General features: G+C 38.8%; 1 protein-coding gene across 5 annotated transcripts in view; it reads right to left on the bottom strand.

Moving 5' to 3' along the window:
- Positions 1 to 12,967, bottom strand: part of UGGT1 (UDP-glucose glycoprotein glucosyltransferase 1) — a 41,988-nt gene that overhangs the window by 9,535 nt on the left and 19,486 nt on the right. For 4 of the 5 annotated variants that reach the window (XR_008438573.1, XM_053986111.1, XM_053986109.1 and 1 more), the window contains 13 exons: positions 12,633 to 12,731; positions 11,265 to 11,288; positions 10,642 to 10,736; positions 9,837 to 10,043; positions 9,112 to 9,243; positions 8,035 to 8,165; positions 6,543 to 6,638; positions 6,117 to 6,219; positions 5,585 to 5,664; positions 4,900 to 5,089; positions 2,931 to 3,089; positions 1,169 to 1,254; positions 743 to 827 (listed from right to left, as the gene is read on the bottom strand). Coding sequence is in view for 4 of the 5 variants with exons in the window: in XM_053986111.1 (XP_053842086.1) it covers positions 743 to 827; positions 1,169 to 1,254; positions 2,931 to 3,089; positions 4,900 to 5,089; positions 5,585 to 5,664; positions 6,117 to 6,219; positions 6,543 to 6,638; positions 8,035 to 8,165; positions 9,112 to 9,243; positions 9,837 to 10,043; positions 10,642 to 10,736; positions 11,265 to 11,288; positions 12,633 to 12,731 (1,487 nt within the window). In the remaining variant the exon portion in view is untranslated. The remainder of the gene's footprint in view (positions 1 to 742; positions 828 to 1,168; positions 1,255 to 2,930; positions 3,090 to 4,899; positions 5,090 to 5,584; positions 5,665 to 6,116; positions 6,220 to 6,542; positions 6,639 to 8,034; positions 8,166 to 9,111; positions 9,244 to 9,836; positions 10,044 to 10,641; positions 10,737 to 11,264; positions 11,289 to 12,632; positions 12,732 to 12,967) is intronic. The other variant, XM_053986110.1, reaches the window with a different exon arrangement.

Below are 12,967 nucleotides of genomic sequence, written 5' to 3'. Positions count from 1 at the left end.
GATGGATGCCAGTGATGGACACTGGCAAAGAAAAACCTTCAAAGAAACCAACAACCCCCACCCCTCAAAAAACCAACACACCAATTCCACCAGTCTCTAGCTGGTATAATTGGCCACTGAGACTCCAGAGCAGATACACAGACAAGAGAGTGAATGGGGAGAACATCCCAAAAATAGTCCAGCACCAGTAAATGGTGTCAGGTGTGAGTGGCTCTGTTACAGCCATCACTTATCTACCAGTCATTCTCCTTGAACTTGTCAGCTGTGGCATTACCTGACAGGCAACCCTAAGAGACAGCAGATTAGTAATTTACCATTTTTTTTTTCTAATGTATTCTCACCTAGCCTGTGTCAGAGTGACACAAAATGTATTGCCAAATGAATACAATCTATCTGTGACAGATAAAATGCTGGCTCAATGGACATACTGAATGCTTATTACTAGACATAATAGGGCATACAAAACTGCTTTTTCTTGAAGTTATAAACAGTCAGGAAAATGTGAGTATTACTGTAGCTCAGGGACACAGACAAGGAACAGGACTTGTCATTTTCTCCTGTATTAAAAACCCAAATCAAGTCCACAGATGATGCTCTCTACCTCTGATACTGTGAGGTGAGCTTTGTGCAGATTGCCTCAAGTGTACGCTCGTGGGAAGGGAGCTTCAGGCCTTAATCCAAGTTTCTCCCCACTGTTGGTAAAACAGACTTCTTTAAGAGCACCTCTGGTTTTTAAACTCACCTTCACTTTAATAATTTTGCTCTTGAAGTTATTGAGAACAACAATAACTTCGTTAGCTTCAGGCGGAGAGTCTGTGCCATCATGGCTGAAAACAGAGCAAGACACTGACTTTTACTACAAGGCAGAAATATGGTCTTTATTTCTTCTGCTCATTTTTATACATGTATTAAGCCTCAGCAGCACAAAACAGGTTTGAGACATGACAAAGAAACAAATACATTTATTTGAACACACTTAATGGGGTTGTAAATTAATTAATTTCATCTAGCATAACCTATGTTCAGTATGAAATGTAATTTGCTGTTTAATTTGCTGTTCAGGTCACCACACTTTGGCAAGGGAACCATTAGATTCACGTATTACAATGCCTGTCTATTTCAGAAGTTTTACAAGAAAAAGACTGAAGTATTTCTTATCCTGACCTACCTGTAGATCCTGTAAATATCTTCAGATCTGCCTTTTCTGAGTCTTAGAGTCCATGCACCAGGATTGGCTTTTAATTGGAAGTAGCCCTGTAAAGTGAAAAGAATATTTGGCAGTTTCCAGAAAATGCAAGTGCAGAAAAAAAAATAGCTTTAAAGTTATGTGTTTTGACTCACTGATTTATATCTAGAATGTTATCTGCAAGCCCGTTGATTAACATAACCTTAAGGCTTTAAACCAGAGAACAGGAGAAAAGCCCCAGAAATTATTCCATTCAAAATTGTTGGGTTTTCCCTAAGAGATAGAAGCTTGAAAAAGTCTGGAATTATTTGTTAGATCAAAGTCTTCATTGTCCTCGTGGGAACAGTGCAAATCCAAAGTCTTTTCCTGCAAAAAGTTGCCTTCATGAAGGAGCGAAAGAATTTCAAAACACTAATTTGTAATTATACAACAAAATCAAAAGGAATTCTGAAGCTCTACAGAGTGGTAATTCACCCACAGCAGTAATAACATAATTTACATGTTACAAGATATCTCTCCTACAAAACTTAAAAATTCAAATATTGTGTTCAAGTCTTTCTAAGCTTCAGATTCCAGATCTGAATATTTTCCTCTGTGATTTAGATTATGAGACCTATAGAAGACCCATGCAACTGTAGAGATGTTTTAGTGTCCCATTCAGTTTTGTACTGTGTCTGCAGTTCCTATGTGAGTCAGGCTGCTTTGAAAAGGAAATTTTAAAATATTTTTGAAAATTTTGGTATAGCTAATTAGAAAAAGGACACTTCTGAGTTTTAGTCCCCAGCATAAACACACCATGTGATCACATGTAAAATAAGGGACATCTTTCTTTCTACAGTAAGAAATACTACATCATTCTAGGATATACTCCGGCTAAGTATATAAAGTATATATACTGTAAAGTATATAGTATATAAGTATAAAAGGCACAAATTGAAAAGGAGTAAGAATTCTAAAATAAATATTTAACACCAGTGAATATTATTTCCTTGGTTTTATTTTAATTCATTTAAATGAATGTAATACCTTTAAAAAATTTTAAAGATTAAAAAAAAAAAAACCACCACAAGAAGCAATTGACTTCAGTTTTTCACTAACATTACATATCAAGAAAACATTCCAGTGGAAAACTTCCTCTGCCATAATTTCAGCCCATTAGCTCTCTCCTGTCCCAGTGTGGACACTGAGAACAGACACATCCCTTATGCAGTGACATTACAAAAGCAGCTGCAGGGAACAATCATACACTTGAATTTCCAGCACCTTCCCTCAACTCAAATAAGCAAATCCCATTCTTTCACACTTCCTTTATTTTCTACAATGCCAACTATTCTTGCTGCCTCTCTCCATTTATGCCATAGATCTCCTGAAGAAATGGGTCCCAAAAATGAGACAGCCTGAAGCTCACAGCACCAGTGTGGATGGCCCAAGGAAGACCCAGGAAAACAACTGAGCTTTCCCTGGAAAGGGGCTGCTTAAGAGTATTGGCAGCATTTAAAGATATTCCAGAATATCTCAGAAGGAGTGCATCTTGAAAGGAGTGCATCTTGAAAGAGGTGAGAGACAGCACGAGGCTTCAGTGTGAGGAATGATGGGGGTCTGGTGCATTTGCAAGCAGCTGTGGAGTGCAAGTCATACCCCAAAGCCACAGCCCCGTGCTGGAAAACACTCAGGGGTGGAAGGCAGGGCTGAGCTGCCTGGGTGAACAGCAGCTGCCTGTTGCCAGCTCCAGGAGAACACTTACCAAGTTGGCCATAACAATGGTGTCCACGATGACAGGGCTGCTGGAGGTCCCCAGGGTAAACTGGAGCCCCCGAGGTGGCTGCCCAGTTGTAATGTCATAGCAGTGGCCCTCCAGCAGTAGGTACTCCAGTTCATACTCTGCAGCTACAACACTCTCCACCTGGAAGGAGCACACACTGCTGACTGCAGCACTAGCTCTGAAGTGCCACTTTTAGTCATTCAGTTATTCTCTAGAATATTTATAGTAATTGAAAAAAACCCAATTTTACCAGAGTAATTTTATTGTTAGGCAAATGCCTAGAAAACCTCAAGGAGCTCTGCTCCTTCAAGTGACAAACCTCACACAAATACTGTTCAAGAGTAGCCCAAACTAAAAGAATTTGAATCTCAACATATGCTAGGATAAGAAAAGGGAAGGACTGTTGCTCTATTCCACAGGTTTTTTTAAAACATTTACTGGAGAATGGAGTTCATATCTCATAAAAAGTATATTATGGGATACAGAATTTTGACTGTAAATCTGTTTAAAGCTGGTCTCACCTAGTATTAGCCATCTGAAATGAACATTTTGTTTTGCTCTTACAGTGCACAAGGGTACTGTCAGGAAACACCCCCTCCTTCTTTTTCTACACTGAACTAAAGTGCCAAGGAAGAGAAGAGAAAAAAATAACAAAACAAAAAAAAATTAGAAAAAAACCCAAAAAAAAAAAAAAAAAAACAACAACAACAAAAAAAAAAAAAAAAAAAAAAAAACAAAACAACAAAAAACCACCAACAAAACAAAACAAAAAAACCACCCACAACCCCAAGACTTGGGTCCCTACCAGGCCAAATTCAGATGTAGCCTGAGGACAGTACATAAGCAGAATGTTAGTCTAATCCCACAAAGCCACAAAGCATCTCCTCTCACTGCACATCCAAAATGACAGTTTAATTGCTACAGCACCAACAGACTGCACATTGGGAACTGGAAATGGTGCACCTGCAAAAGTAAAGCTGCTGTTTATTTGGAAGTTCAGGAGTGCACTTGGAATGCCTGAAGCATTTAATCCCCCTCTCTCAGGCTTTCAGTTAATCAGTGGGGCAGGCATGAAAATCAGAGGCTTGAAATGTAGTATTAATGCTTCATTTATGACTTTATAGTTAGGTAAAGAGATGAAAAACAAGAAACTCCTACACCAAAACATACTAACCCAAAACCCAAACCATAAAACACACACTCAATTTCCCAGATTTGTGAATAACTAGTACAGGATTAGCAATACAAGATATACCACAATACCATATCATATTCCCAAACAATATCAGAGAGATGCAGGAGTAAGAGGGGACTATTAGTGATCAGTGAGAAGGGGACCCACATCTGTGATGTCCACAAGACTCACTTTTCCAGAGGCCTGTTTGTAAAGGCTTTGACAGTCTCCTTACACATACATGTATAATACCTTTACAACAAGGTAAATAAATAAGGTTTTTCCCTATTTCTCCCTCTGTATGTGGGGCAGCACTGCCCAGATCCACAGTCCCAACAGTCTGAGTCAAACAGCAGCAAGCTCCTGATCCTACAGCAGCTGAGTGGATTTCTGCTGCATGGTTTTACTGCTGCATTGACACTGCACGTCCTTCTGTGGACCACAGGAGTGTTTGCCAGTTAACAAGAACTGTGACAACAAACAGGTAGCTGAAACCAGCTTGGTGGCTTCTAGGAGCAAGGGAAAGGACCTCCTCCAAGCCCATCGTAGTCTGAACCTCTGGGTCAGGCATCCATGAGTAATTGAGGACAGCAGTCTTGCTGTCAGGGAGCTCATGCTTCCCCTCCTAGAAATCATTTAGAGGTCTGCAAATGCAGTAATATCTACAGCTCTATGTTTATTGGCTTTCTAAAATTCTGCATTTCTTTCTCATAAAAACACAAGCCCTGGAAAAGCACCACCATTTAAATGCAGTAGGAACATGATGATTTCTCTTACCTCCTCTAAGAAGATATTGTCAAGGTCATACGGGGTTCTAACAGACTCCACCATCCAACTCTCAGGAGTATTTAAATTCAGAGTGAACAGTGGAGACTGGGGCATATCTAAAAACTTGGCAATTGGTCCTGGAGCAAAGTTATTCTCTGCTGTGAAAGAAATTTCTGGCTCCAAAACATAGCGGTAAAAGCTGAAATTTCAGAAAGAAGAAGTCAGAACACCTATCTGCCAAAGTTTGCTAATATTTCACTCTGATTGAATTTGCAGATGGCATCAGCTTTCCCTGACCCCTAATGTCTCCAAGCCTTTGTCCAAAGCAACACAGGTTTTGTTAACCTTAGGACAGGTCAGAATTTCTATCCTGAAGGACCAAAACAGACTGTGCAAGACTCAGCCATTAAGACTATTAAGTTATTTAATTTTATAAAAATACAAAAAAAAAAAAAAAAAAAAAAAAAAAAAAAAAAAAAAAAAAAAAAAAAAAGCACCCAACTTGTAAAACAGCAGAATACTTCATGCCATCCACAAATTCCCAGATTCTCTGTGGGAAATGATGCTATTACATAAATGAGCTCAAAGCAGTTATTAAGACTTCCTATGGGAAGCTGACCATGCTTCTGTGCTTGCACATTCCAACAGGTTTCTCTCTCTCTCCGTGCCCACCCTGTACCATGGAACTGCTTACCTTTTCAGTGGCATGTCAGAAAGCTTAGACTGGCAGTTCATAAACACTCTCAGGTTCATATTTATCAACTGGTTCAAAACCTAAAGTAATGAGAAAGACATCCCTTAAAATGCAAATGAGGAGAGCTGACCACTGTTTTATAGACAGGACCTCGGGGTGGATGTTCTCTGCTCATTCCCAATCCTTCCTCTTGTGATTTACTTTACCAGCCCTACCCCCCTTTTTAATTGGTGGTTTTAAGCACAGTTACCTGCTCCTCCTATTTCAGGCATTCTTTTTGGCATGCTGAGATCTTCCTCAAGAACAGAGTAACTGCAAACTAAGCTGTTAGAATAGTGAAATTAAAGTTCTCTGGGCAACACCTGAGCTTATCTTGTTAGTGTGTAGTGCAGCCTAATTAGTATTTCCACTGATAAATGCATTGTGAAACTCAGACACACTATTAGAAAGCCACTGGTCACCACACAGTCAAAGAGGAAGCAAGCATTCCAAAATGATGGAATTTGAAGTTCTCACAACTCTGCCTACATACCAAAAGTAATGGAGCAAGTCTTTGAGCATCTCTGGTCACAGGATCAACAACAGCCACAACATCAAAGTATGTCTCCCCCTCTTTTGGTCTCAGTTTAACTGCACTAAACAGAAGAAAATACAATTTTAAAGTACCAAACATGTGGATAAACACTGGAAATGCATTACAACCCACTGCTATCCATCTCATCCTGAAATGAAATTACTTCCTAAATGCTGTGCACCTTCAGAAACTAAATAGAAAAAAATAGGCATATACATGTATGTTTATAGAGCTAGGTGGAGAGATAAAATTAATTTCTGGAACCTCCCTGAAAACTGTTGGGGACTTTCCTACTGCTACTTAAGAGTTTTTTTTTAAATAAATGGAGCATAGAACAATGGAAAGTTAAAAGACATAGAAAAGCATTGTTCAGCAATTCTGTACCTGTATCGTTCTTCAAAAAACTGATACTCAATCCTTGCCTCTCCTTTTGGCTGAGCAGAAAGAAGAGCATCCACTTTCATTACCAAGTCACTTGCCCTGAAAAGAAGGAAAAGAAAAAGGCTTGGAGATATCCAAAAAATGCCTGTACTTATCACTTTTCTGTCAAGCAGCAGCAAAAGAGAAGGCAAACAGAATCCAGATACCCAAACACTCCTACTATCTCTCTATATAGGCTCTGAAGAATTAAACATATTTAAGGGTTAATCCACCAGTAATTTAAACTGGCTTCAGCCTTATTACTGAGTATACCAAAGAATTTAACAAATACAGAACAGCTGTATTTTAGGGGTCAACCATATTATAGGAAGTGCATTCCTGATCTTCACCAACCACTCAGACCTGAAAGCCATTCAGATCAAACCCTTGTTTCAGTGCTCTTCCCATTTTACACTGCAACTCTGAGCACTAGGAAGCAATCCTGTAAGTGGAGAAACCTTTGAGAGGGGTCCTATCATAAAAGATAATTACTTTATTACTAAAAGTAATACTACTTTTAGCACTTTAATAAAAGTAATATTACTTTTATTACTTTAAGCACTTCTTTTTCAGTATTTCCATAATTTTTCAGTCTAGTATTTTAAGAATATATTCAATCTTAAAGGAGTAAAACCTCTTGAAAGTCCAATGAAAATAGATTTGTACATCACACCTTTGCCAAGAAGCAAAACTGTAACCTACAGGTGTGTCAGCTTTTCCTGAATTAACTGAGATTTATAATGACAGCAGTTTAAATTGTTCCTACCAAACTCACAAGCCTGGTGAACTCCACTAAGTTCTACAAATTTTTCCAATGCAGAAGATAATTTCAAAAGTTTTTGAAAAACATTGGCATCATTCAAATAAATAAAAAGAAACCCCAAACCCATTGCTCTGTCCAGAACTAGCCTACATTCAAACTATGCCTTCTTCCACCACCCCTACACCCAATGGATGCAGAAGTGCTTGGAACACAGTTAAAAACCTGCCCTGCTGGGATCCAGAATCACACAACATTTCTGCAGAACACACCTCATGTTTAACTTACTTGATCAGCCCTTAACAGTCAAGCAGCATCACAGAAAAATGTGATGGGAAGTCTGGGAGAAAATTCCCATAGCTACATGCTCCAACACAAACATACACCTACAGGGGACTCCTGTTCTTTTGAACTTCAACATGGCTTTCTTTTGAGTGGTTCATCTCTGCTTTGTGCACTAACTGTCTAGAATTGTGACTTCCCTCTCCTTATCTCTGTCTCTTTTCCTAGTGCTTCTCTCTGAAGTTAAAAGCAGTTTACAGGATTCTCATAGTACTGATGGAGAAATGTATTACTAAAATAATTTTTATGTTGATAGGCCAAGCAGCACTTAAATGAATTGCAAATCAGATTCAGAAAGTCATATTATCAAGAGTTCCAGCACTTCTCTCTGTAAGCCTCCTTATGTTTACTTACAGATCTTCTTCAAATCCCAGCTGCTGAATCTGTGATTTGATTTTCTGTCCAGATGTCTTTAGTATGATATTTTCAAGGAGATGAAAATCATCCTGATTGAACATCTCTCCATCCTCTAATGGGCCAATAATCTACCAAAAATAGCAGAATCAGCATTATAAGATAAAGGCTAAACTGAAACAAAATTCAAAGATGTATTAAATAAATACTCCAGCCCAGTCTTAGTGGAAGCCAACTGTTTAGGCTGGTATTAATGTCAGTGGCAGCAGAGTTTAACAGGTAAATCCAGGTATTTAGAGCCAGGAGTCCCAGACTAAGGCATAAATTACACACTTAAAATTTTCACTGGGTCAGGCACTTATAATTATACATGAAGTACCACATCTGGAATGGGCAGCAGAATACCAGGCCAATTCTAATAGGCCAGCAAATCTCCCTCCTGTAGCCTTCAGAAGCCTAAAAGCCACCTAGACAAGTTTTGTTATTCTGCTAATGAGAAAAACAGAACAGAACAACTCAACACCTGAGATTTTTAACCCATTGAAATATCCAGCTACCACTGGGAGCTGCATGGGTTTGTTCCTAACCAGAAACAGATGACAGAAGAAAACCCAATGCTGTACACAGCGGTGTTTCATTATTTGCAGTGAAATACTGCAAATTGTGACATCATTTATCTCATTTCAGATAAACTGTAATAAAAACAGATGGTAGAAGAGACCAAGGTACCTTGGTCAGGGCAAAATACAGTAACATTTTGCTCAGTAAACTGAAGCAGCATAATCTTCCAAATTTATCATCCCCTTTTACCCCTGCACTCAATTCACTACCAGCATGAAAGCAACTTATATTATTGAGAGACCTGAATTTGTACCAAATGCTAACAACTAACTGCACTCAGTAAAAAGAAAAGGTCACACAGGTGTGCAGAAATCAAACTGGAAGTGATCCTAAAGACTGCTGAGACCTAAAACAGGCTGACACTCCTGTATCTGATCCCCACCCAGACTCTGCTGCTCAAATCTGCTTCTTTCTCACATGTGGAAAGTCTCTTTCACTGTCTGCTGATCATCTCACCCGTCCATTGCTGATCACAGCCCTCTGCCCCTTCTTCAGCTTTAGAACATCTCTGCAATAAATAGCATGGGACAGAACAAAATCCATCTTGGGAGATTCAAAGGCTTCTTTGAAAATATTGGTATCCATACCCTAAAAGAAAAGAATACTTGACATTGGAATAGGAAGAAAACTAGACCTCTGCAGATTTTATAAAAGCAACCTTTCTGTTTCCATTCAAGAACATCTTTGTATCTTGCTAAAATTGATCCCTGGCTCCCTTTTCTTTGTGGTCCTAAACCTAATTCTTACTTGTCATCACCAAACACTATCCCAGCTGCTGCTGTGAAGGGCCACAGCTACTTAGACCAGTTCAAATCTTCCTGCCTAACTTTTTAAAATCTACTTTGAGAAATGCACCTGTACTTTTCCCCATCTTTTAAAATAACATTATTCTCTTAACCACCCAAGAAACAGCTGACTCACTTAAATAGATCCCTGCACCCATGTTCCTTCTGCCTTTTCCAAGTTATGCAGCTTTGATGTGTATGAGGATTTACTTCATGTTTAGATGGATTGTTTTATTTAGGTAAGCCCTTCAGAGATTTAAAAAAAAAAAAACAAACCCAACAGTGTTACCTTTCTCTGTTACTACACCTTCTGCACATGAATATACTACACTAAAAAATTAACTTGAGGAACAAGCAAAGCACCCTCCCCATGAAAACACCAGCAGACACACCTACCCCAACAGCAAATTCCAAGATGTCAGCTCCTGCCTCCAGTGCCTTCACAGTTTCTTCTTTTGCCATCTTGGTGATGAAGTTCTTGGCATTATTTGAGGTTTGTGTCTGCAAAGCTGCCCATATGGCTTTAGCTACAATGGTATTCTGGCTGTTGGGTTCTTCACTAGGATTATTAATCATGCTGATTCGAATGTTATTGCTGGATTTCTGTGTTTAACAAAACAGGTGATGGGAAAGTTTAACATTTCAGATATAATAAATATATAATAAACACTATAGCAAAAGCTTTGCATTTTTAACCAGAATATCAGATTCCAAATTGGGTAAATAACAGCACAAGGTTAAAATGACAAATTAACTAATTTAACATGAAGCATTTAACTTATATATAGGCTCCACTGTGACAGCAATCTTCCAGATAACCCTGTGCTACCTAAGAAATCCAGAACCATGGCCACCACTCAGTCTGGCAAATCCCAGCTCTGCACTTTTGTGTTTCAGTTATCCTCCCAGAACCAATGGGACAGAGCAGAGAGCAATGCTTATGCTTATCTCCAAATCAAAACACAGATATTCCAGTTTAACACCACAGGTTTAAAAGAAGATTTATTGTATTCTGTCCTAGCTTAAGATCAGCAATGTTCCAGTCCCTACAAAAAAAGATGAGGCTGGAAATTAGAGACCCTGCAGGGAGAAGCAGTCTCTCCAGGTGATAACACAGGAAGATGCACAACTTGTGTTTTACAAGCCTCTACCAAGGGTTTTGTTAGCACTGCTAACCCATTCCAATGAACCCATTACCTACCTGATGTTTAATGGCATCATACAATAACTGCCTCCCTGAAGGTTTATCAAAATCACCAACAATCCAAAAAGTAACTGGTCTAACAAAGGAATCATCTGCAATTATTAAAAAAAAAAAAAGAGAGAAATTTAAGGGTGAAAGGAAGGAAAGCTTCATTTTTTCCTTATTTGGAGGTAAACTGTGTCACACATGCAAAGACTTCAAAAAAGTAAAATTTTATAGAAAAGCAATGGGTGAACCTAAGCTATGAAGCCTGGCAAGACAAAATTAATAGCACTGGTGTAATAGTCTTTATTAGGTCATTCAGAAAACCCATGTGGGACAGCATGCATTGCTCTAAGCTAGATTGTTTTAGTATTTTTGTTTGCTACCTTTAAATTACAAATCATAAAGAAACACATAAATAACTTGGAGATTCCAACTGGGGTTGGAATCCAGCAGACATATCACTTCATTGTATTGAAGCTGTTAACTTACAAAATCAGTTTTGTATAAAGACAAAAGTGTTGGGGCAAACATGCATTTCAACAGCTTCCTTCACTGCCTGCTGGTTCTAAAGCCAGTGTTATAAAGGAACCAGAAAATTCCAAGAACAATTTAAAAAATGCCAAAGCATGAGTTACCATAGATCTCCTTGGAAGACATTCCTGGTCAAAGAGCAGAAAGGAAAGGGGAAAAGGAGAGACACATTAATAACTTGATGGTAATCCCAATGTGTATCTAGAAGCTGCAGCACTGTACTGGGCATAACTGAATCACTACAGTTCAGATCCAACAGCAACAAGTTTGTGCTAATTTTATTGCAATAAGCTTTGACTTTTTCTTCCCCTCAAACAGATGGATGCTTGATTTTCATGCTACAGCATTAGTTATACTACATATCATCAGTTTCATACCGTAGGGTGAGGACATCATTCTGAGGACTGTTTACAAACACTGCTGTGCCATTGTGCTGTTATCTTCCCTCTTTAAAAAGCAGCATGGCAGTGTTGTATCCATGCTGGTGCTGAGCCAGCAACACATAGAACTTCTCTATTACTTCAGAAGATAAATGTGGTACAGCATTACTGTAATCAGATAGCAGTTATTAAAAATCTTAAGTGGCAGAAGAGGCACTGACCAAAAAATGTCAAGCCATGGAATTGCAAATTAATGCAATTTCCAACAAGCATGCCAAGGTGTGGACTTAATTAATGCTCCACACAAGAAACTTGTTCAAATCCAAGTGGCTGAACATGAATAAAGAGCAGGCACGAGACAGGAAGAGCAATGGGAACATTTCAGGTAGTGCACATGGATGGCAGTGACTAGAGACAGGACCATGGAAATTTGGGACAGTCTAGTAAAGACAGGAGACAGGAACGGGAGGATTTGGGTCAAATGACAGCAGCTTATTTCTGGAATCTAACCAAAATGGATAAAGGAAACACCTGATCATGTCTGGTTAGACCTAGTTAGGCTCTGTATTATGTCTATGCATGCATTTCCTACACTTGAGAGGTACAGGCAAGTTTGAACACTTCTATGTGCAACTGTGAGAATATTGCCATTGGAAAAGCAGTGCATGCACTGGAGCAATAAAAACAGAACTGACCATGCTAGGTGATGTCTTATATAATGGGCAGTTGGAATTTTCTTCTGAATCCATGTAACTTTTAGCAATTTTGAATTATGAGACAGAGAACTAAAACCCCTTTTATATGTTTCTAGTCATTTGCTTACACTGCTGCATTTCTGGGGGTCACTTGCAGAACAGTAAGAGCAGTTTGTGCGAGACTTCATTATTCAGTAAGAGGTTGGACTGGGTTTAAAGAGGGGAACATTCTTGTTCCATGCAGATGTCATGTCTTATTAAAAAAAAAGAAATCTTTAACAGACCATGCTGTTACCCACAGGCCTGGCAGGGCTCAGTGTGTGTGTGAAGATCTGCACATATGCTTGGAAATACACATAAAAGCAGATTTGGATTCAGAATCCACCACAGATGTTACCTTTCTTTGTTAAGTAGGTCATGCTGTTTGCAACAGCAGCTGTCTTATCTTTAGAATCCAAAGTGGTAAATCGAGCAAAGTCATCCACAAAATGGTTATCTGAGGAAGAGAACAAGTGTTAAGTGCCAAAGCAACTATTCCATGTAAACTGAAAATAAAATCATTACTATTACCAGAACATTAAGAACATGTCCCATTTCGCTCCTTCTGATACTGCTTATGTCTCATTGTCATTGTTAATATATAGGCTGAGAAATTAATTTTGTCTCACAACTTACATTAATAACTACATTGCATATTTGGTAGGCAGAAGTCAGTTGAAAGAATTGCCCAAG

Source organism: Vidua macroura, chromosome 10 (assembly GCF_024509145.1).
Source record: "Vidua macroura isolate BioBank_ID:100142 chromosome 10, ASM2450914v1, whole genome shotgun sequence".
Taxonomy (NCBI): domain Eukaryota; kingdom Metazoa; phylum Chordata; class Aves; order Passeriformes; family Viduidae; genus Vidua; species Vidua macroura.
The sequence above is the reverse complement of the archived record's forward strand: the minus strand, read 5'-3'. Positions and strand labels throughout refer to the sequence as shown.